The sequence below is a fragment of the Echiichthys vipera genome (genome assembly GCF_963691815.1).
Source record: "Echiichthys vipera genome assembly, chromosome: 9".
Classification (NCBI taxonomy): domain Eukaryota; kingdom Metazoa; phylum Chordata; class Actinopteri; order Perciformes; family Trachinidae; genus Echiichthys; species Echiichthys vipera.
The window spans coordinates 18,603,124-18,627,849 of NC_139834.1; the positions used below are offsets into that span (position 1 = coordinate 18,603,124).

General features: G+C 39.4%; 2 protein-coding genes across 2 annotated transcripts; one reads left to right on the plus strand and one right to left on the minus strand.

Moving 5' to 3' along the window:
• Positions 1 to 1,126: 1,126 nt before the first annotated feature.
• LOC310951603 (protein FAM107B) lies at positions 1,127 to 4,239 on the minus strand (the record flags this gene model as incomplete). Its single annotated transcript, XM_083919911.1, has 5 exons — positions 1,127 to 1,228; positions 1,950 to 2,091; positions 2,197 to 2,347; positions 2,832 to 2,859; positions 4,216 to 4,239. 5 exons carry the CDS (start codon positions 4,237 to 4,239, stop codon positions 1,127 to 1,129), a joined length of 447 nt encoding a protein of 148 aa, XP_083776037.1.
• Positions 4,240 to 10,282: 6,043 nt separating this feature from the next.
• On the plus strand, positions 10,283 to 24,516 carry smc5 (structural maintenance of chromosomes 5). Its single transcript, XM_083919894.1, has 24 exons — positions 10,283 to 10,492; positions 11,569 to 11,710; positions 12,002 to 12,054; positions 12,726 to 12,888; positions 13,163 to 13,297; positions 13,539 to 13,679; positions 13,788 to 13,949; positions 14,402 to 14,473; positions 15,758 to 16,013; positions 16,126 to 16,280; positions 16,653 to 16,766; positions 17,276 to 17,370; positions 17,480 to 17,612; positions 18,457 to 18,630; positions 19,079 to 19,248; positions 19,420 to 19,543; positions 19,941 to 20,063; positions 20,332 to 20,457; positions 21,394 to 21,489; positions 21,672 to 21,776; positions 21,901 to 22,020; positions 22,273 to 22,452; positions 23,128 to 23,223; positions 24,210 to 24,516. Exons 1-24 carry the CDS (start codon positions 10,323 to 10,325, stop codon positions 24,357 to 24,359), a joined length of 3,255 nt encoding a protein of 1,084 aa, XP_083776020.1. The 5' UTR covers positions 10,283 to 10,322; the 3' UTR covers positions 24,360 to 24,516.
• The last annotated feature ends 210 nt before the right edge of the window (positions 24,517 to 24,726 follow it).

Below are 24,726 nucleotides of genomic sequence, written 5' to 3' on the forward strand. Positions count from 1 at the left end.
TTTGCGTATGTGTTCTTTATTAAATCCTAGTGGTGAAAAGTTTAACTATTCTAACTATGCTCAGATATACTGAAAAGTTTGATATCCTTTTATGAGTCTTTATATTTGATGCTACTTTTTACTCCACTACGTTTATTTGACAGCCACAGTTACGTTGCAGATGAAGAGCATAGACAATAATGTGCTGTTATGCAGTCAGTCTGCTGACAAGGTAATCCACCAGCATCAATAAGACAATAATATTGGGTATGTAATGATATCACAGTCTTAATTATTGTCACATTTTGCTTTTCATACTCACTTAGAAGATTTGAATACTTCTTCCGCCCTGATTATGTTCAGCATTTGTGTGTGAGTTTCTAAAGTAATCTATGTAACAACACACTGTTTCTTATTTGCTGTCAGCCGGTGGCTTCCCTGACTATCCCAAATGTCTCCAGTGCCTTAACCAGGCCCTTGGGTATTCCCTGCATATATATCCTGAAAAGCCTCCTCCAGATGGCCTGTGCTTTCTCCTCTCGTCCCGTGATGGAATGAAAAGATCAGCTAATTAAACAAAGTCCCATATCCATGTGAAAGGAGCGCGAGTGTCCTCGGGGAGAAGAGCTGCATGCAAATCAATCCCCAGTGCTTTGAATTGTGTCCAACTAAACAACACATCCCTGCAAACCATAAAGCCTTTATTTCCACAGCAAACAGACACACTAAAAATCAAAAGTCGTGACAGAAACATTGACACAAACATGTACATTTGTGGGGGATTTCTATTAATACAAAACAGTTCTGTTGAGAAATGTCTCTGTTGATAATCACATAGCGGTCTCGTAGAAAGTAAAGAATTAGACTGATGTGGCCCTTCCACCAAACAGACAACAAAACAGACTCATGCTCCTTTAATGCAGGAAATAGAATGAAGTTGTAAGTTGAGAAAAAATAGCATAAAAAACATTTTAAAAATCCATTCTCCTTCCTTTAAACACATGTTGAGCCACGTAATTATGAATAAAAAAATGCATACTTCCACTCCATCACAGTTACAAAGACGTTGTTGATGAAGAAGGTTTCTAAATATGTGTTTTCTGGTATGCGTGATGCTGCTGCAGGGGCTGATGGGAGCCCCGGGGCCTCACTGCTCAGACGCCTGTGTCCGCCTCAGGTTGTCCTTCACGCGGATAAACTCTGGGATCTTCTGCTCGTTCTCCCGTCGCCTGATCTCCTCCTGCTCATACTGGAAAGACAAAAGACAGTCAGAGTCATCCAGCTCATCCACCATCCAGGTAGTTTACACCAACGGGGGTTTACGCTAACAAACAATCGCCAAGATTTTAATCATATTTAGTCGTAAACACGGACAGATTTATGTACTATTTCTTATTTAATATACAGTTAGTGTTTGGTTTCTAACCTAGGGCTTGACCCCACGTAACATTCTTATACACACATTTATTTTACGTGTTTTTCTCTTTGCTGCAAAACTATACAGTAGATGCAGCTTTTTTTTTACTTGAGGCCACAAGCCCAAAGACACTGGTTTAATAGAATAGAATAACTTTAATGATCCCAGACTGGGAAATTATTTAAAGCTTTAACAATGCATCATATGCATCAGCTGTTATATGTTTTCTTTAATGTAAGATCTAAATTTGCAAATTAACCAGTACTTACAGCTGTCAGATAAATGCAGTGGGAGTAGTAAGCACAATATTAACCTCTATAATTGAAAGAAGTAGAAATGTTATGCAGCAGAAAATGGAAATTCTCAAGTAAAGTACCTCACAATTGAAAGTAAGTGCAGTACTTTGTAAATTGTCTTAGTTACCTTCCACTACTAACTGGTATAGAGTCCATTAATGCTCAAAGCCTTGTTTTAACCATAACAACAACCCCTGTTTTTTGGGGGGCTAAAGTGAATTAATTTTTATCTCAGCTGTGTATGCGTTTCATCTGACCTCTTGCAGCTTCTGCTGCCTCTTGCGGAGCTCTGTCTCCAGATCGGAAGACCGCCGCTGTGCCATCTCCTCCTCCTTGAACAGCTCCAGTCTGCGCTGCTCCAACACTCGCTTCAGCTCCGGTTTCTCCTCCAGCAGGCCCCTGCATGGTCAGTCAGAGGCACAGTTACACACAACCCACCCTGCTCTGCTTCGACCACAGTAAGATCAGAGAGTAGACGTGTTTTCACTGTTGGACCTCATATACCGTTTATGGCTGAGCAGCAGCTCACGGTGCAGGTTCTGGTAGCTCGGTGCCTCCACTGAGCAACCGTTCAGTTTCCTGGGCAGAACGACGTCTTCACTGCTGCTGTCCACTGTGGACTGATGGGACACTCGCTGGCGTCCAACCAGGGTCTCTGAGGAACACCGAACAACTCACATCACTACCTGTTGACTTTTTATTTTAACTTAAGCTTAGATTTAGACTTAGACTTCTCTTTAATGATCCCTTTGGGATGACTCCCGCAAGGAAATTGAGTTTCCAGCAGCTCACAAAAACACAAGGGAGGTATAAATAAAATACAGTATAGGATAACCAATAAACTCTTAGCTAAATAAATACAGAAAGTATAAAAAAATAATAAAACAATGGGCAATAAACCTTAGTCAACTTTCAGTCCTAAAGTAATCAGATAAATTACTAAAGAGCAAAAAACATGAGTAACAATTTGTCAGGTAAGTACTCAAATAATAAAATAATGATATCAAACAAATCCTCATCTATTAATCAAATATTTGATTCATAAATCAATCTATCTATCATTTAAATAGATTAGACAACAAATATTTGATTGTCAACATTTGAGTTAAACTTCGGTCAGCATTTGTGCGTTAAGATACCTTTTTTGTGATGTCCATATCCTGGTTTCTGTAGAAGAAAAAAGAAGAGACACCCTGTTAGTTATTTGACAAGTTAATTATTGAGTCAAACATGTTAATGTAGATGTATCAGTACACCTTCTTTAGTTTGATCTTGGCTCGATGAGACAGAGGGTATAATTAGATACTTTAAGAGGAGGAAGAGACAGTGCCCGCTGTGCCTCTTAAGTAGGGGAGCTGTGTTTACTCGTAGCACGAAGGTGACGTAACAGCTCTTTCAGTGATGATGTAGGTTTGGTCAGACAGGGATCATCTTTGGCAAAACATGACCACAGTTCCACCAGTAATTAAAAAAAAAGAAAATAATGTAAACCTCTGTATTTGTTACACACAACACAGGATGAAAACTTGGCGTGGCCTCCTACTGTAACACAATCAGCCACACCCACCGAAACCAGAGAACCAGGAGGAAAGGATCATACTGAGCAAGTAACAGATGGTTGATGCTGCAACTGCTCTGAAAAGCTTCTCTCAGACAAAGTCAAGCATATTTCTGTTAGACACTGCCCTTCAGCTGACCGTAAAATCCCAGAGCTCTGCTTCTGGGATTCATGGAGCTCAGAACTGTATTTGGGATTGGGCTTTTCCCTGTTCTTGTCGTAGACGTAAGCCTCCAGATCCCGTCCCTCCTCAGGCTCCTGCAGGGAGGTCGAGCTGACAGATAACCTGTGAATCGTCTGACCTGATGGAAGCCATTGTTCCTCTCAGAGCCTGCAGGGCTGGGATGGAGTCCAGCAAAAGCACCCCGCCTAATCTCACAAGTCCTCTTTCTCTCAAGAACAGACGCTCTGGATCGTACTGTATTATCTCCAGCTGATGCTTTGAGATTATATACCTTCAATCATGTTTGTTTTTTTCATGCATTGGAACAGGAAAACCTCTATATAATGTTTTGTTGTTTATATGACAATGATAGATTGCGTTAATGTGCAACATGTGGCAGTTTTCTGGAATAAAATGAATAATTTGAAAATCAATTAAGCATTTAATGGTACATAAAAAGCAACAAGTGACTCATGAGTATACATCTTGTGTTGACAACTTTCAATATGGATAAAAAACTTTGCACCTTTCACCTGAACTAAAGTAGTGTCATGAGTTCGTAGACCTTCTAAACCAATAATCTGGATCATTATAATCTGAAAGATAATTCTACATAATATGAAGAGGGGTTTTACATTAAGTCTATTGGACATATTTAATTCAACATAAACCACAACCATAAACTCACCGAGGCTTCACTTTCAGCCTGACAGAAGTCAACTAAACCTCTGACAGATGGCCACCAGACCAGACGCTGACCTCTCTCATCAGACAAGAGTAGAGGTGAAAGAAAACAACTCACTTTTTTTGCAGTTGACCCCTCCATGGCAGGATGTCGGAGGTCCACTGTTTCTGTCCAGTAACAGTGGACCTGTTTTAGTCCATTGTTAAAAGAATAACACCTCCTCACATAGCCTGTCTGCTGTCTGTTTCTTTGCTGTGTCCAAGTCCAACATATTGCTGCTGATGAGGGATCCTCCGACTCAATGTGCCACCTAGCAGTAATCAATAGTGGTAGTAGACACTGAAATCTTATTACGGCATTCAAGATTACCTCACGCACCCCCACAGGGCATGGGACACTAGATTAGGTAATTGCTGCAGACACAAATGCAGCTTAAAACAGACCTAACATGGCACTATTACAAGTCGACTCCAACAACAAAGGCAAACTAACGTACAGTTTAATGTGAGGCCGTCAGATTTTTCACTCTCTGCCTGGAGACACACAGTAACTGAGCTGAGATCAGCCCGACCCGTCATCAGCCCCCTTAGTCATTTTATATATTTATTTAGTTATTACTATTATTATTTATGATTGTTGTTATTTTACTATTTTATCATTATTGTTTATTTTGTGCGTTTACATCTAATTTACATCTTTCCTCTTTTTTTGTACTTACTGTGACTGTTGTAAAAATTTGAAATGTTTGTCTTTCATGTTTTATGTTATTTAAAAAATTAAAAATAAAGTTGTATAAAAAAAGAATTAGTTGCTATGGTTGAGTTTGCTGTATTTTAGTCTGAAGCAATTCTTTCCATTGAGATGTGAATAATCCTTACTGTGTGCATAATCAACATTTTCAACACTCACACTGCCTTCACATTAGAAAACATTGGTTTAACTACATGGTTTCTGAGCAGTACTCAATACTGTGTGTTTGCACCACTGCACAAGCTATAAATGTGTTTGTCTTCTGCAGGTCTAAAGTATTGGTTGTTCAGCTAAAACTAATGTGCAGCCCCTTTCACTGGTTTGGCATTAAAGGGTTAAACCACCTTAAACGAATGGATTAAGTAGTTTCTGGATAACAACAGGCTAAACAGACTGCACTAGCATTAACAGTATGTGTGTGTGTGTGTGTGTGTGTGTGTGTGTGTGTGTGTGTGTGTGTGTGTGTGTGTGTGTGCGTGTGTGCGTGCGTGCGTGCATGCGTGCGTGTGTGCGTGTGTGTGTGTGTCAGTGTGTGTGTGTCAGTGTGTACAGTTCACAATCTCATTGAATGTTGTTGTTGTTTAAACCACTATTTCAGTTGTGCATTGAAACCTTTAAATTCAGATTAAGTTTTCCAGTGATTCATGTGTTACATATTGAAAAAACATATTTCATTGAATGTAATCCATCTTACAAATATGTCATAAAACGACTTTTAATTATTTAGCCTATAATATATCCATTGATATAAATCAATTAAAATGATTGATTTAATAATTTTTATACGTAATGTAGAATCCACCTTAAGCAACTGGGGAGGCAGCATAAACAATACGCAATTTCATTATGAAACAATATTAAAACATCATTCCCTCTTGTATATTACATCATATAGGCCTACTTACATTTGTACTTGTTTTTTTTTTTTTTTTTTAAAAGCTCATTCTGTTTTTACTGTTTTATTATGAATTGCTTAGAACAAGATGCTACATTTGTTTGCGCTCATATAGACTTGCTGAGCTGTAAAAGGCAAGGCAAATTTATTTGTATAGCACCTTTCAAATTAAATAATTATAAAAAATTAAATCAAGCTGATAAAGAAAAGATAAAACCAAGAATATCAAAGGATTAGAGTTTACAGTAGAGTACAAGCAATTAATAAATTGTTTCATTTACTGAATTAAAACTGTAATTTCTCCGTATAATTTTAGAAATATTAAAGGTTAAATATGGAAAATGAGCAGAACACCGCCATCTAGTGTCTCAAGATCGTAGTCGCAACAATAAAATATAATTAAAGCATTCATGCTGCCAGGTTGGTCAAACCTGGTCCAGTAACCTAAAGGAGACCTGAGTCTGTTTGAGTCTGTTTGAACCTGTTTGAACCCGTACCCTCCGGCAAATCGGAGTTTGACTGACAGTTACTGTTAGCCGTTACCGTTAGCCGTTACAGCTAAGTAAACATGAAAGTTAGCTTACCGATCAAGGAGAAACATAGCCATTGGGCGTGTGTTTTAATGCAGTCGAACTCCTTTATCTCAGTCCATTGAGTGAATGCTTGGCCTTTATTGACTCTCGTTGTTGCCCGTCTTCGGTCACTCAGCTGCTGGGACAAATAAGCAGCTGCAGGATCGGCAAACTCCATTTCACCAGTGCCAGCCTACAGCAGCTGCACCTAACAACAGACAACCCTGGCAACCTGCAATGCAGGCCGCTATTGGCTGGTTCAATGTAAACAGAACATGACAGAAAGTCATTGTCAAACCCGTAAAAAAAATTCTTAAATAGTAATTCAGTATATATATACATTTTTTTATGGAAAAGCAATGCTTTCATTCTGTACCCCTCAAAACGCCCCGTAAGTATATTGTGTTTTTTTTTAAAGGTATAGCTTTTAATAAAGATTCTACATATTCAACCTTTAAACTGTAATTTCTCCATATCATTTTTTAAAAAATTGAGTAAAACTGAGAAAGAAGGGACGGTCTTTTTCATGAATGGCCACACGAGGTCGACATACTATGAGCTATGACTTCTTTCAATTTCCCATGATTCCATGCGGCTTTTCGCTTAAAACCTGACCCGGAAGTTCCTGTTTCGTCATAGTTTGAATGGTGTGTGAGCAGCGTGTATGTGTGAGAGAGAGTGAGCGTGTTTGGATGAGTAAGTGTGCGGTGTTTGTGTGTGTGTGTGAGTGAGTGAGTGTGTATTTCTGTAAAAACCTACACAGTGATCTTATTTGATCTGGTCTGAGTTTGGCCCTGCTCCGATCAGAGATGATAGGAAAAGCGCTTGCGAGCCTCCGAGGCGATGAGCAGCTTCACGAGATTTCAAGGGCCTCCACGCTTCATGTTGTGGTCAGAGGTGATGAATTTGATCAGATATACTAGTTCTGCGTGAGTTTGGGTTCAATCCCGAGCTTCACAACGGACCCTGAGTAAAGAGGCGATTCTGATCTAACCACAACTGAGCCCAGCCGAGGAGTCCTGGACGTTGATTGGTCGGTTTAAAGTGCGCGACCGTTAAAAAGTTTTGCGTTCTGCTCAAGAGACTCGTTGTTTTGTTTCAAAAACAAGATGTCGCCGTAATGTGAGGCGTCGACGGCTTACGGACGATTTACAGGCTATCAAAGGTGGGGAGTAGCTGCATGGGGGCCTATAGAGAAATGTAAGAGTTAATGTAAGTGAAGAACAGTCACTATAAGACTATTCATCGTAAGGTGAGTGTTTTAAATTGAGTGTAAATCATCCAAATCATAGGCCTACAGCACAAGCGCAGTCGCCATGGTTACTGTTCTTTAAACCAACTCGCTGCTGCCCTGGACTTCCGCTTTAAAGGACAGGTTACATTTCCAAAGTCTGGGTTAAAAAATACTTTCATACCCGTATAAACATGTTTTATTTTCTGCTGTGATGGTCCCTCCTGTCCATACTGACCTGTGAAGAAATAAACCAATTCAAAGCCTAGATTGAGACATGTTGTGGTCTGAATAAATCACAGTGAGCATGTTTTTGCAGTTTATTTTAGTACAAACATTAGTATTACTATCTCTCTGCTGCAGACTCGTTATATACTGCTGTGTAGCTTAAGCCATAACAATGTTATCAAATGTGTTTATTTTGAATGATTGAATCAAGTTGCCAAATAAATGTAGCGAACAATGTAGAAGCTTAAATCAAATTACTCAAGTTACAATTACCTAGTAGTAAATTATAGCCTACTGGAGTAAATAGTTACTTTCTACCACTGCTAACTACAGTTGGCTTCATCTGAACCTTTTATAGTGAAGATTTACAAAGAATAATGTAGAATATGTCCACATCTCCTTCATTGAAACCTCTTTTAGGAAAGAATCCCTGCATGGGCAGTATATGTTTAACAATGTCCATGGGTGTGTCAGCTGTTTTAAGAAGAAAAAATATGAACCTGCCTGTCCTTTCATTTCATGTATGCAGCAGCAGAGTTGTTTCCCTCATTTGTCAAACCCTGTTCATGTATCCCTTTCTCTCCCTGCAATAGATCCTAAATTAAAGACCTTTTTCTAATATTTTCATTAATTCATCTTCAACCGCTTGTCCCTGTCGGGGTCGCGGAGGGCTGGAGCCAATCCCAGCTGACATCAGGCGTGAGGCGGGATACACCCTGGACAGGACGCCAGTCTATCACAGGGCACATAGAAACAAACAGACAGACAACCATTCACACCTATGGGCAATTTTAGAGTCATCAATTAACCTAACATGAGCATGTCTTTGGACTGTGGGAGGAAACTGGAGAAGACCCACGCAGACACGGGGAGAACATGCAAACTCCACACAGAAGGGCCCCAGCTGGGATTCGAACCAGAAACCCTCTTGCTGTGAGGCGATAGTGCTAACCACAACATCACTGTGTCGCCCTCTTTCTTATATTTTGTCCATCCCATTTAGAACAATGATTAGACCATTTACTAAAGCATCTATAACACAATATAATTAAATAGCCCCACAAATTTCATCTGGTAGCTGGGGATGGTGCCTTTAAGCAAGGCACTGAACCCCCAACTGTCCATAAGCAACAACCTCATTCTGACATTTCTCCATTATTGTATTTATATAGGTCCTGTTTGTGCATGTGTGTATTAGCGCATGGGTGTCTGTTTTTACGTGAAAAACTAGAATTTCCCTTTGAGGGACTAATAAATGTATGCTTTCTTCTTGAATAATAAAATTATACTTTTACACCATATTGTTTTATAATGTATATATTATATGTGTTTATAATGTATTCATTAAAATGTTTATGCTGTTGCTGAATCCTTCACTCTTCAGTTTCTCCTCACTTTTAAGGTCTATCCAAACTATTTGTTGTATAATGTAGAATTGTTGTTTTTCCAAAAGAAAGCTGATTATATCTGCAATATATTTTTACATAAATATATTTTTAAGGCACATGCAATTATATAATTTGTTACTGTCATAAGTGGCAATAGCAAACAAATCACATAGACACATTTGTAAGAACTGTAATAACAAAGATGGTTTGATCACACTTTCTTGACAGTCCCAAATATTCAGCAGATGAAACTTACATAATTAATTTCATCATACTTAAAAAATACCATATCACTAAATTGGGGAAATTGTTGGGTCTATGTAAATCATAAATAGGTCATAGAGTGTCGTCTATACCTAGTCTGTAAAGTGTCCTTAGATAACTTTTGTTATGATTTGGCACTATAAATAACATTGAATTGAATTGAATAAAATGATTTGGCTTAACAAACATGACCACAATGGAAAGGGAATAAATTGGCAAAAACTATTGGATAATTTAGGCATTTTAAAGTTTCTCCCTAAGTTTAGCAGACCCCTTACGTTTTTGTTTTTGCTATCCTTCATTCCTTTATATATATATATATATATATATATATATATATATATATATATATATATATATATATATATATAATTTTTTCTTCCTGTAGTTACACTTTTTAATTTGTTAATTTTTTTAATACTTTTTGGTATTGTGTATAACTGTGGAACATGTAAGAAAATTAATGTTAATACTGAATCATTCCAAATAAAACAAATCGGTTAAAAACATAACCTACACATTGTCTTTGTATACATGTTTTTTCAAATGTGGCACAAGAAACAACAGGATTCACAAACAAAAAAGTACAGGACATTGGTACAATATTACAAATCAAGATTTGCATAAACTAATCGTTTTGGTCCGTTTTTTTATTGAGTAGTTTTAAAGTTGAACATTTAAAAACAATACATTTATCAGCCTTTTTTATTTATTTGCATTTTTCACGAATCTTAAACAACAATGTCTCGCGATACTGAACGTTAGCTTCGACGTTATCGTCATAGTTTGTGTACACACGTGACCGGTTATGTCCAACCAGCTTTCAGTAAAGACGAGGCGAAGCGCGCGAGGGTGAGCTGTAGCCTCGGCGGTAGCTTCTGTTTTTATTCATCACCATGGCTTCAACCGGCAAGAGGCGGCGAACCAGTCACGTTAACAGCGACTCTCGGGCTTCCACCTCCACTGGCGAAGCAAACACGCCGTTAGGCAGTCAGCCCCGAGGAACCGGGGGAGAGGACCAATTTATGGAGGGCTCCATTCTCCGCCTCACCATGAAAAACTTCCTGTAAGTCGCGGCGTTTAAGCTGTCAATCAACGAAACCGAAACTCAACTCATGCTAACATATTAGCGCTGCTTGTCTCTGTATCTGGGTGCTGGAAACCAGCGATGTGTGAGGTCTTCCATGACTCTTCCCTGTCACGTTAAACTGAATTATTTTGAAACTGTAAGTCACAGAATCAACTCCATAATGTTTTAATGGACAAATTCACACCAGTTTTTCAGTTGGAGCCCAAATCATTTCACATAAGTAGACTAATATGTTGCTGAATCTCAGAAACACCTGTTAGTATACACCTTTTCACAGATGTAAACATAAACAACAACAGGAAGTTAACACTTCCGGTCTATAGTGTAATACATCTCAACAACATCACTAACTACAGCCTCTAAAATTAAATTACCATATAGTTGGGGGGTGAGGATCGGGCAGTATGGTGGATGTTGGCGGTCAAAAAACACAGGATATGACCCGGTCCTAAGGACAGAGGCGATTCTAGGGCCACCAAGATTCACAGGGGGGCCCTTGAACCAGCGTTCATCAACATTATTTGTTTAAACTGAATCATGCATGTCACTTAGAAGGGAAGTTAAAAAAACATCAGGAAACTTGTCACTTGTGCCTCCTGTCATTGCAAACTTTGCACATTGTCCCTGCTGTAGTTTAAAGTTTGTCAGCCCTCGGGGCCCCTGGGGCTCTAAGCAGTTGCCTGCCTTGTCTTCTGGCAAAGCGCCTCTGTCTCATCGTCTGTGTTGTAAGTGCTTAGTGCTTAGGTACCTGCCTTGCAGTTTGGGCCAGCAGAGCTAAAACACACATCAAACAGGCCCATTTGCATCGTCTTTATAAGCTTTGAGGATTATAATTATTACCACCCAGATTCTGATGCATCTTGTATCCCATGAACAAGATAGTCACTCCATGACAGCCTAAACAATAGCCACACTTATTAGATATGTTATACGAAATGGCACTCCTGCTCTCTGAAGATTATGGATGATAATAATTTCAGGCAATGTGTCCCTCCTCGGCTGTAAAACACTGTTCAGGAAACACTGTAAATACCTACCTTGTACTCTGGCAGGACCTATGACTACTCTGTGGTGCACCCTGGACCGAATCTGAACATGATTGTTGGAGCCAATGGAACCGGCAAGTCTAGCATTGTGTGTGCCATCTGTCTGGGTCTGGCTGGCAAAACCGCTGTCCTGGGAAGAGGTGACAAGGTAAACGGCAGCATAACACAACCACTGGTACATGTTCTCTGAACTTGAGCAGGCCGTGAGTAAGTAAAATGCATGATTGAAGGGTTTCAGCCAATAGCAACAGCATGAAGTAGGTGATAAGCACTGTTATTTAAAGGCCTTACACTGTATGTTATTTACTAATGGTTTGTCCCAGATCCCTGAACCAGTGTCAGTCAGTTAAGTTATTATACTGTTATTTAAGCTGACGAATAAATGAATTACAATTACAATACTGATGCTGATTATTACAACTGTATTTTCTTCCTGTAGGTTGGGCTTTATGTCAAACGCGGGTGCCCTAAAGGATCCATTGAGATCGAACTGTAAGTTATGTGAAAGAGTCTAAGACACACACTTACTTTACTAAAACACTTACTTAAAACGTCTTAAAAGGCTTTGAATTCATTAATCTAAAAACAAGGCCTTAATTGTTATTAAAACGTCTTTAATCAAAGTTTCAAATTTCTCAAAAATGTCAAAACATGGGAAATGGCTTTATACCATTTTTTTTCATCCATCCATCTTCAACCGTTTGTCTCAAATCTCAAAATAATTGGTAGCGTGCAGTTTAACAAAAATATTTTACTGAATTCTTCTCGCCTTAACGATAGCGAAACCGACAAATCAGTCATGTGGTTGTGGCCCAGGACATGCAGAGAAGATGCATGCTTTATTTTGAAACTGGTTTTACATTTAATTCCAGGTGGCATTAAAAAAGTCTTTAATTCAACTTCCTTTGAGCCGTAGGAACCCTGTATCTACGTGAAATACTTTTGTGTTGCATTCATAGAAATGTCTTATTCGTTTAGAAATAATGACATTAACCTTGTTAGCATAACTCAACATTTAGAAATACAGGAAGTCCGACCTGAAATGAAACTATTGTTTTGCCAGCAATTGTTACAGCTATTTAATAATTTAGGAATACTTGTTATATATATTTTTCCTATATGTACATGATTGCAGTATGAAACCCTTGTTGTTTCTATTCCAGGTACAAGAGTGATGGTAATTTAGTGATTAACAGAGAGATTCACGTTGCGAACAATCAGTCGCTGTGGATGCTGAATGGAAAACATTGCAACCAGAAAGCAGTGGAAGAAGAAGTCAAGGCTCTGTGTATCCAAGTCAGCAACCTCTGTCAGTTCCTGCCTCAGGTATGTTTGAGTCAATTAGAGTTATAGCTGCATAGTGGCCTGTAATCTAAATATTTACTTAGTGATGGCTGGCCCTATTTTCTATTTTTTTTAAATGTGTCTTTCAATATTTAATCAATGTGTCACTGTGTGGAAGGGGAGGAACCGTGCAGTTTTATTTTATTCATACAAATGCTTACTTGAATTCTTCTAACTTGCCTTATATGTTACATCAAATAACACTTTCCTCACTGTTTTCCTGTTTCCTGTTGCTGCGGTTGTTTTTTCCCTGTAGGAAAAAGTTGGAGAGTTTGCCAAGATGTCCAAAATTGAGTTGCTAGAGGCAACTGAGAAGTCAGTGGGACCACCAGAGATGTATGAGTACCACTGTAAGCTCAAAAACTTCCGTAACAAAGAACGAGAACAGGAGGTAAACCGAATTATTGAAGAATTTCAGCATTTCAAAGTCGCTCTCAATAAATGTTGAGTTTTTTATTACCCCTTATCTCTGTTTGTCAACACTCAGATGCTTTTTAACAAAACAACAAAATCACAGTTACACCATCTATTATTTCACTTTTTATTTCATATTTAAACGATGTAAAGGCAGCATGGCAGACCACAGGCTATTGTAGGTTTTTCAGTGTTGGTGGTGGTTTGATTTCCTTTAGAGCATTTTGAAGGAGAAGGCCAGTTTCCTGGAGAAAGCCAAGCAGAGGAACGAGAGGAACAAACACGATGTGAACCGTTACTATGAAAAGAAGAGGCATCTGGACGTGATCGAGTTGCTCGAGAAGAAGAAACCATGGGTGGTGAGTGGAGTTAATAAAACACTGTGTACACGTGGGAGAGACAAATAAACACAGTGTGTAGTCAGGGTAAAAGTCAATTATTTTGAGAGTCTGTCCTTCTGTTACTAGGAGTACGAGACCACCCGTAAAGAGCTTGAGAGCACGAAGAAGGAGCGTGAAGAGGCCAAAAAGCAGCTCTCGACCCTGAAGCAGGTTCAGGCGCCCATGCGGAGGAAGATTCAACTGATTGAAGACCAGCTGAAGCCCACTGAGGCACAAATGAAGGCTAAGGTGAAAAAGCAAATGTTTTTCTGCTCTGAAAGGTCTACAGTACGATACCTGGGTCTAAAATGAGAGTCATGGTTAAGGCTTTGTTAGTTTGTGTAGATTACTTTCAGCCTATTTAGTACTTAGGATCTACGCATATCTAATTAGCTCGCCTCTCACTGATAGTTTTTAATCAAGTTTCCACAATAAGTGCACTTGAATGCTTTTATGGAAAGTCTTTGTGCATCCATGAGGATTTCACATGAGATGTACATTCAGAGCATTACGCTGGCCACAGAAACGCATAATAAAAATGTTCAGACATTTCTGGAGATTCCCACCAGCTATTTGAATCATGGCTTTATTTTCATTTAAATCAAAGGTTAGGATTTTTGAGCACATTTGTCTACAGTACAATGAATACTGGAATGTAATGTTTGTGATATGATGACAACTGTGAGCGTGTCGTTTTTCAGACTGCTGCGATCAAAGAAGCCTCTTTGAAGTGCAAACAGAAACAAGATCAGTTGGATCGAAAACACAAAGAGGTGAGAAGAAGAAGAAAACTTACTTAACCTTTAAATCCTTTATTGCAAAAAGTGAGATTTCCATTTTTTCTTTTTTGATTATAAAGCAGGTTGAGGTGTTATATAAATACTGTGAAAGTATCAAAACACTCAATCCACAGAGAAATGCACAAAGCCCGTACTGAGAAACTGAGACAGGCGCTAAAAATGGGCGTTTCAGACAGAGGGCGAACACATGTTTATTCAGACGGACAGTATGAGAAAAACAATGTTTTGGGAAAATTAAAGCATGTAAATATGTTCTAGCAGAAACCCAAAATACCCCAAATAACCAAAGTATGAACCTGAAAAGGAGCCTAATATTGGACCTTTCAACTTAATAATCTATGTTGATGTCATCTAATAAAACAACCCCTCTCTTAGACCGGACAATGTCTGGAAGCAAATTGCTTTTATTCTTTGGAAAACTTAAGACTTTCCTATTGAATCAAGAATAAGGAGAAACATCCTGCAATTAAAGCCCATTTTTTATTTGCGAGGATTCATTTTTTATATATATTTGAATTTTATTGAACAGGGACTTCCTATTTGTGAGTGAACAAAGAATGTGGAGCGTGCCATAAACATGCCACTTCCTCCTCTTGTATTTATCACGGTTCATCTTATACTTCCTTTACACACAAGACTTACGGCAAGCAGCTCAATGTCCGGGCTGCACACACGCTCCTTTACAGTAACGTGTCAAGGATGACACCACTTGTTGTTAATAAGAATAGCAAGTGCCCCACCTTTCCTCTTGCCACTCTCACGATGACTCCTGTCCGCCCGAACAGTCTGAAAGCCGTACACAGTTACGTTAGAGTCCTGGATGTCCTCGTGGAGCCACGTCTCCGTGAAACACAGCACACTGCTCACACGATACATCCACTGAGTCTTCACCAGGCCCGCCAGCTCGTCCATCTTATTAGCCAGCGACCTTACGTTCCCCATGGTGATGGAAGGGAGAGATGGTTTATTTCTCTCACATCACATTTGTTGAGTGCTTTAACCAATAACAGCACATTATTTTTTTAACTAAATTATTTTGGTTAATAAAATAATGTGTTACTTACTTTGTATCAAATAAGAAGAGAGGAAAACAGAAATCGCCGTTTGAATGATCAGTATTTTTTATATTTATAATACAGTCCAACTTCATGTTGCTAACTCCTCCTGTCCTGTCCTTTATCACAGAACAAAGTAGATTTGATCTGCAGCTTTGTGTTATTCACCAGAAATCATAACTCTCCTTGTTCTTCTCTACAGATTGATGATATTAAACAAACGTTGAGGCTGAAGCAGATGGAAGAGGAAGACCACCAGAAGCGAATCTGCAACACCAGACGGAACATCGATGACTTCAAAGCAGAGCTCGCCAAAGTTGGCGACCAACCCGATGTGACACCGCGGATCAACGAGGTCAATGTCGAGCTGAGGCAGATCCGGGAGGAGAAAGCCAAGATTGAAGGAGAGAAGGCCGACCTGCGCAGGGAGAAGGAAAACATCATAGCAGAGACCAAAAGTGAGAGTTTCCCACAAACTGGAGCAGTGTACATACATAAAGTTTGAGTTATTGAACATAAGCTGCTGCTAACATACTCATGTAGATAATGCTCATTTGTTTTAATTTGTAGTGTTGGAGAGAAAGCTCAGTGACATGAACAATATGATGAATGTCAAAGAGGAGAAGCTGCGAGGACGCCACAGGGACACACACACTGCCATCCAGTGGCTCAGAGAGAACAAACAAATCTTTGGTGGAAATGTCTTTGAGCCCATGATGCTGGTGGTGAGTCCCAGTGAACCAACACTGCATTTCAATTCAATTCAATTCAATGTTATTTATATTGCCAAATCATAACAAAAGTTATCTCAGGACACTTTACAGAGGTAGGTATAGACCACACTCTATGACTTATTTATGATTTACATAGACCCAACAATTCCCTCGTAGCCGCACCATATTTAGCATTTATAAACAGAATATCAGCAATTAGTATGGTGTGTTTAGTGTTACATGCTGGATTTTATTATTTTGAAGTTCTTCTTTTTTTACCAAACATTTGAATATGTATGGATTTGACAGCTGTCAATGTTGTGATTGTGCTTCGTTTTGTGTCAGTTGCATGACCCACATGTTCTTCCTTTCCTCATTTCTCAGATCAATGTGAAAGATCCTCGCTTTGCTAAATTCGTGGAGAACCACATCGCGTTCCATGATCTGCGGGCGTTTGTCTTCCAGAGAAAAGACGACATGGAGAAGTTCATGGCTGAGGTCAGGGCATTGCAGTTTCTGATTGTGATGTTGTTTTTCGGTGGAGGAAAATCCACCTGAGTGCAAATTGTCAGACAAATCCTAAGTTTGTGTGTGCCATCCAGTTTTTAACCTACCAAATAAGCATTTTAGTGTGCTCTGTCCTGACCAGTGGTCGCGTTTAATTGAATTTTTTCCAGCGTTGACTGATTTCTTTTTTTTTTTAAAACAATGACTGAAAAATCTGATGGTCGTCCATCATTATGATCAATTAGAACACTGACTGTGAATCCCCATCAGAAACAAGACATGAGAGGCGTGTTTCTGTCACCCACTAGACCCTCTCTTCCGTACAGCCGTGTCTCTGTCCCATGAGACGTGCTAGTGACGGATGTCAAAACGCTCTTTCTATGTTGTGAATGAAAATGAAAATTAGGGTCATTATAAATGAATATGGCATTTTTATGCCCCTGGCCGTAAAAAAACGGACAACCAGAAAATCTAATGCAACCTCTGGTTCTGACCCTCAGGTCCGTGACAGGAGGAACTTGAAGGTGAACTCCATTTCTGCTCCAGAGGAGTCGTGTTCTAGGCGGCCACCATCCCGAAATATTGAGTCCCTGAGGTGAGAGAAAATCAGTTTTACTTGAGATATAATGAGCTATTAAAATCCTTGTGACCATTTCTGTTTATTTTGTATACGTGCTTCATATTTACGTCCCTTGTATTTGTAGGCGTTTTGGGTTCTTCACCTACCTACGTGAGATGTTCGATGCCCCTGACGAGGTGATGAGTTACCTCTGTCACCAGTACAAGGTGCATGACGTCCCTGTGGGCAATGACCAAACTAAAGCCATGATTAAAACGGTATGTTACTCTTCCCACATTATTCGAGTTCCCACAACACAACAGCAAAGTATTAGCGAAGTGAATTTCATTTCAAATTCAGCCTTTTTTATGAAATAAAGATATAAAGATAAATGGTGTAAGTCAAGACTGGAAATTTCAACGAGGTCTGTAAAAAGGCACCACTCATAAAATACATATCCTCACCACATTTAACTATTCGTTTTGACCTAGTACCTTTCAGAGAAAGTTGCAATGCTCAATGTGATGTCAAACAAATTAGTTGCTGAATTGAATATTCAATTGTATATATGTTAATTAAGGATGCATTTTATTTCTCTTGGATTTATTTTGACTTCACTTGCGTCGGAAAAATTAAAGCTATAATCTCAAGCTCAATCAATGATTTTCATCTAAATAAATGTCTACCAAGTCACGATCTATTGCTGAAGGAGGTAACACAATGGTGATTGAGATTATGGCCCACTGACGAAAATATTGCAATATTTATATATTTGCAGTGTTACGAACTGGGTACTGTAACTGAATACATTTTGATTACACATTTTGTTGGTAACCATTGTATAATCACACTATTACCTTTGAGAGTTAGCTTGTCACTGTAAGCCCCTCTGTGCTGCCAGCATCACTGTCGTGCCAATAATCATGGTTAAGCACACACTCTTGTGTAATATTTGATACATCAACTACAAAACTACAGACGGCTAAAGAACAATTCAATTGTTTTTACTCAAATAGAAATTGTAAACCAACTGGTATTGAAATCGTTAGGACAGATCTGACAGTGGTACATTGTTCTACTGATATTTCCCAGCAGGACCAATTATACTTTTCTTTCTCCCAGGTGATTGAAGAGCCCTACCTCAAGGTGTTCTACACAAAAGAGGAGAGGTACACACTGAAGAGGTCCTATTACTCCAACAAGATCAGCACCAGTAACTCCGCAGTGCACCCTTCCCAGTACCTCAACATCACTGTGGATGCTGAAGAGAAACGACAGCTGGAGCAGCAGATAAAGGTAAGGCAGAGACAAGGGAACTAGACTTAGACTTCTCTTTATTGATCCTTTGGGATGACTCCCGTAAGGAAATTGAGACTAATTTGGAAGCATAGCCTAAAACCTATTAAAAAAAAAGACCTCCAATGTTTAATAAATCCAGTATTTGTTACTCTCATAAATATATCTAACACATCAATATGTCAGAGTTTAAGGGAGGCTAGAGTTGTTTTTTTTTTTAAAGATAATTTTTTTTGCCAGTTTTCAAGCCTCATTATATAGGACAGATCGTAAATGGGGTGAGAGAGAGAGGGAGAGACATGCAGCAAAGGGCCGCAGCTCGGAGTCGAACCTGCTGCCGCTGCCTTGAAGACCTTCAGCCTCTTTACATGGGGCGACTGCTCTAACCACTGTTCCACTGGCCGCCCCAGGAGACAAGAGTTTAACTGTCAACCTCCACTGTTACTAGGACTGTGAGGGGAAGTTACGAGTCATTGATGAGCGGCTCAAGGATCTGCGTGAGGAAACCGCCAGGCTGGATCACCGCGACCAACAATTGTTGGCAGAGAAGAAGCACCTTTCTGAAGTAAAGGGCAAAAAGAGACAATTGGAGCAGAAAATCAGTACCAAGCAGGACAGGCAAGTCTTAAATAGTCGAAAGGCCCAACAGGCACAGATCATTTACTTCTGTATCTTGTAATCCGGCTGGCATTTCCGACTTTATAAGTAAATTGTCCCTGTAGAGATGTGTTAGTTTGATTAATGCAAATATATTCAAATGAGCCCAACTCCCTCTTTCCATGTGTTTAGTCTGAGGCAGATGGAGCATAGTGTTATTGACCTGAGGAAGATTGAAGAGGAGACTAAAGAGAAAATTGCAGCTGTCAATTCCCAGAAGGTTTCCATAGTCACAGTGTTCATTGCCCAAATGAAGGTATGGATGAATGAACTTAGACCTAAGGACATGTGTGACTGCTTTGCATTTGATAGGTGTTGTAAGATGACGTTTACATTTTTACATTGTTTTATTGTCCAGTATATAACTGTACTTCAACACTGGTACTTTTCTTTGTCGCTGCACTTACCGCTTTTCTGTGTTTTTGTACCTCTTAGCAGAACTCAATTTATTGTTAAATTCATTAAATACTGACAAAGACCCTTACCAATATTGTGATCATAGATTTTTACGCATATATCTTTTTTCATTTCTTCATTTCTCTCTGTAAACATGCAAACATGTCCTTATAATCTTTTTCTGTCTGTTTTCTGTGTCTGTAAATGTCTGACCCCCTTGTGTCCTCCATTTTCCTTTGTCTCTCTGTCGCATGTAGCTGAGAGCCAAGCTGACGATGCAGAAAGTGTACCTGGCTTTAGAGACAATGGGGCTAATGGCTGAGAAGACCAAACTGGAGAATGATTGTAGAGAAGGCACTTCTGAACTCAAGACCATTGAGGTAAGCATTACACGCACACACACACACACACACACACACACACACACACACACACACACACACACACACACACACACACACACACACACACACACACACACACACACACACACACACACACACACACACACATACACATACACATACACACACACACCTTTACATATAAATCTGCCCTGAGTGTCAATGATATTTAAAGCCTGTATTTCACCATTTCCTCCTTGTTCTGTATCACTGGTTGCTGCTAACTGCACGTGTGTTCTTGCAGCAAAAATTCGTCCATCTGGAGCAGAGGAAAGTTCAGCTGACGGAACAATGTAAAGGCCTGTTGAAGCGAGCAAAGACGATCTGCAGCATGCAAACTGATGAGTCGTTACCTGAAGACCTGCGTAATGTTAGTGTTTATCACAGTGTTTATTGAAATGGTGAAGGAAACCTGCCTCATTAGGGTTGGGCAGTAATTCCTATTTTCAAATAGTCCAGTCGTGGTTACACAAGATCGCCAGTAGATCTCCGATATCAGAGGTGTTGGGACCTTCGTCACGGCACACCAGTGGAATGCCAGCATGGATGACTTTGTCATTATTGTCAACTGTTTTATATTTGTATGACCTCAATAATAACATTCTTACTAGTGGTGTATTTATTAGTTTTTAATAAATAATTTCTAGTCTGTTTAGCAGCAGCAGCAGTTAAAAGTGAATTTCAATCAAAGACTTTGAAAAATCATCTGGAGCGTGACTCTGTCTGATTGAGCTTTGAAATAATCAAACTTTTAAGCTTTCCGCAAGGTAATACAGTTAACGCTATATATTTCTATTTCTCTATTTAAACCCTGTCAAGCTCTAATAGCGAGACAATATCACAGCATCATAATGTTTAACAGTATTATCTTTCCTTCAATGTCACAATCTAAAAGATAATGATAAATGATCTTCTGGAGTGCAAGAGACAACCAACTGGTTTGTAATTAAGATTTAAAAGTCACTCGTCACTCGTCACTAGCTCTAATTAACAAGGCTCAGCGGGCGGACATGTCGCTCTACCAGAAACATGTCTAAATGCAGAGTAGGGTACACATTCGTAAGATTATTTTTTATGAAATTTTAGTTCTAATAGTAAGATAGTTAAAGCCAGCTTAATATCAATAGGAAAAAAACAATCACTAATCATGCCTTTAATCCTTGATATACAAGCCTATGCATCATCAATTTCTATGGAATATTATCCTTTTGTGGTCCAGCCGATTGCTGTGGAGGCCTTTTGAACAGAAAATATTATTTCGATTATGTTGTAAAATATTCAATGTTCTTGTTTTGTGTAAATGCAGGCTTTCAGCGAGCTGCCGGACACGCTGAATGAGATCGATACCATGCTGAATGAGGAGCGGGCCAGAGCGGAGTGCTTTACTGGCCTCAGTGAAAGAGTAAGAGCACATGAGACGGTCTGACTACAGTTCCCTGTAGTGATTAAAAAACGTCTTATTGTCTATACATTTATTCTCTGCAATTCATTTGTTGTTGGCTTTTTGAAATTGGGAGCCGCTATACATCATGCTATGTACCCTCAAAGTGTGAATGTTTCTCTCTCTCTCTCTCCGCTTTGAAGGTTGTTGAGGAGTACAGCAGAAGAGAGCAGGAGATCAAACATCTGGAGACAGAGCTGGAAGACAAGAGCAACGACCTGAACGCCTACCGACAGAACATGTCAGAGGTACATGATGTGTCACTGCACTGATTACACTGGGATGTTTTTGTTTAAAGAAATGTGGTTCAGTCTGTGATATCTATATTCTGTAACTGTGATTAAATGTGTATGTGATTTCTGTGTCTCACAGGCTAAGGAACGCTGGCTGAACCCGCTGAAGCAGCTGGTGGAACAGATTAATGACAAGTTCAGTGATTTCTTCCGCTCCATGCAGTGTGCAGGAGAGGTTGATCTGCACTCAGAGAATGAGGTAAATGCTGGCACACACAAACGCACACCGGCTTCCCTCGGTCAAAGAGTGATTTCAGTGGGCGCTTCCTTTTAAAATTGAAGCTTTTGACGATTTCTCATCCTCAATCATTCACATACCACCTGGTTGGTATTTGAAACAGTGGTTTCTGTAATTATGTCAAGCTCTAATAGATGATATGGTCACTTTTTTGTTGTTCAGGCAATAAGAATGTCAATTATTACCCCATTTAAAAGCTTTCTTTCATTGCAGGAGGAGTACGACAAGTATGGGATCCGAATCCGGGTGAAGTTCCACAGCAGCACTCAGCTCCACGAACTCACGGCCCACCATCAGAGCGGAGGAGAGCGCAGTGTCTCCACAATGCTCTACCTCATGGCCCTGCAGGAGCTCAACCGCTGCCCCTTCAGAGTGGTGGACGAGATCAACCAGGTAGTGCCTTCTCTCTCTCTCTCTCTCTCTCTCTCACACACAGTCACAACATATTTTCTTTTGTAAGAATACATGAAAACAGCTGCAAAAGAAGCATGGCCCACAAGTCCACACTGTCTCACATTTTAGGATTCATGAGCGAAATTGGAAACTGCTTTAAAAATGGGCATGTAATGGTGCTCTGCGGTCCAAACTTCACCAAAAATAAATCACAGGTCACTCAGCCCATGGTTGTTTTCACCAAATGTAGGTGTTATTAAGATAAGAAATGTGGCACATCTTAGAACATGCAGGGATAATGCATGAATCCTGTTTCATGTCTGTTGCTTCTGTCCTCTAAAGACTTTGCCGGTTTCTTTATGATTCCACAAAGGGAGCTTTCGCCTCACTAATATAATTTGTTAGCAAAGCAGTTCATTTGTTACTTTTTCTACATAAATGCAGATGGGGTTTATAAATAAATGAAAAACTGTTCAAGGTTTTTTTTCCCCAATAATGTTTTTGTGTTCAAGAATTTGTGTGTAATGTGTGTGTGTGTGTGTGTGTGTAAATATTTGATTCATTTTTTTAATGTATTTTTCCCTCATTCACAAGTCTACAAATATTTAATTACTAAAGTTAGTCGTATGCTTGCTTATGTGATTAAAACTAAGACTTTCCCCCTCTCTTGTTTAGGGAATGGATCCTGTAAATGAGAGAAGGGTCTTTGACATTGTGGTGCGGACGGCCTGCAAAAAGACCGTTTCCCAGTACTTCTTCATAACGCCCAAAGTGAGTGTTTGTATCTGCTAATGAGTGTGTGCAGATGATAGCAAGAGATCAAGCTTGTGTGTGTGTGTGTGTGTGTGTGTGTGTGTGTGTGTGTATATATTCATCAACTGTGTATTCTGCATAAGTGGTTGTATCACTCAACTCTACAGTTTTAACTAGGGATGGTAATTGAGAACCAGTTCCAGTTGAGAACTGTTAATGAATTGGTATTGTATGCCTCTGAGCTTATCAATACTTTTTATCCAGCATGTTTTTCTGACAGTTGTACTTTGCAAATCAGTGGTGGTGGTTGAGTAGTGTGTGACAACACGAAGAGGCGACTGTTGGTTCAAAACAACACTGGCCGCTCCTAAAGAGGTTAGCGTAGATGTTAGCATCAGTTCTATCAGAACGGGAGAGTAATTTTTCATTGAAAGAAGACGAAAAAGAACGGCACTGAGGGCTTTTTGCGATGGAAAGGATGCTCGCTCTTCTCCAGACTGGCCCCAGCAAGAGTTTGATAGATTCATCACACAGTCACCTACCAGGTCTATTTTGAAAGTGCCTGCCCTTTTACAAACACTTTCCAATAATTGCTTCTGAGGTGTTTCTGTGTAAAACAGTCTGGCTTATCGTTTTACTCCACACCAAACAGACAAGTTAGCAGCTAGCTGGTGAACATAGCAGAGTATTTAGCAGCTAAGAGACAGACATTTCCCTCAGGACTTGGTGGAGACCAAAAGCAGAGTGAAAAGACGGTGGTTATTGGATGTCCATTCATCATGTCGGTCTGTATCTACTAGATGAGGCAGCTTTGCTAACACATTTGCTATATATGATCTTAAAAGGTTACGATATGTTGGTCTGTTTGCTCTCAGCATCTTTCTGCTGCCTAAAGGTGGTAAAACAATAGTTATTGCAGGTATCTGTGTATCTTCTACATTATGTGACCCATGAGAGTCTCTTCATTTTCCCTGAACTGTTGCTCCTGCCGTGTTTGTCTTCAGCTGCTGCAGAATCTTCGGTACGCTGAGGAGATGACCGTCCTTTGTGTCCATAATGGCAGCCAAATGCTTTCTCCCAACCAATGGGACGAGAAGGCTTTCATCAGACGATGTCTCGCAAGAAAAGCCAGGCATCTCACCAGTCCTGCCTGAGTTCCACTGTAAAAAAAAAGTCATTAAACATTTATTCAAAATAATTTTCCTTCAATAGTTTTAATCTAAATACAGGAGAATGTGCTTTATCAACTTTTGAAGATATGAATCATTCTGGTGAAGTGTTGTTTTCAATCCCAACATTGTGTCCAAATAGGAGGGACATCTTTTCAAAAACTGTACAGAAAACAGAGATGCTCATTGATAATGTTTGTTGTTTTCTCATTTGCACATTTTTTCTGTTTAGGGAGCAACTCTTTTTATAATGCAAAATATGTACAACTGTTTCATCTCTCAACAGTTCACATATACACTTTTCTATATTTTAATAAAATATTTTGTTGTTTCACTTCTAAATTGGTATGTT

What these genes read in the sequence shown, in the direction of transcription:
- smc5 (XM_083919894.1), top strand. Translation starts at nt 10,323, where the DNA reads ATGGCTTCAACCGGCAAGAGGCGGCGAACCAGTCACGTTAACAGCGAC. An exon ending in TGTTCATTGCCCAAATGAAG is followed by an intron (nt 19,544 to 19,940) that starts GTATGGATGAAT and finishes TGTCGCATGTAG; the next exon opens with CTGAGAGCCAAGCTGACGAT. An exon ending in TGGTGGACGAGATCAACCAG is followed by an intron (nt 22,453 to 23,127) that starts GTAGTGCCTTCT and finishes TCTCTTGTTTAG; the next exon opens with GGAATGGATCCTGTAAATGA.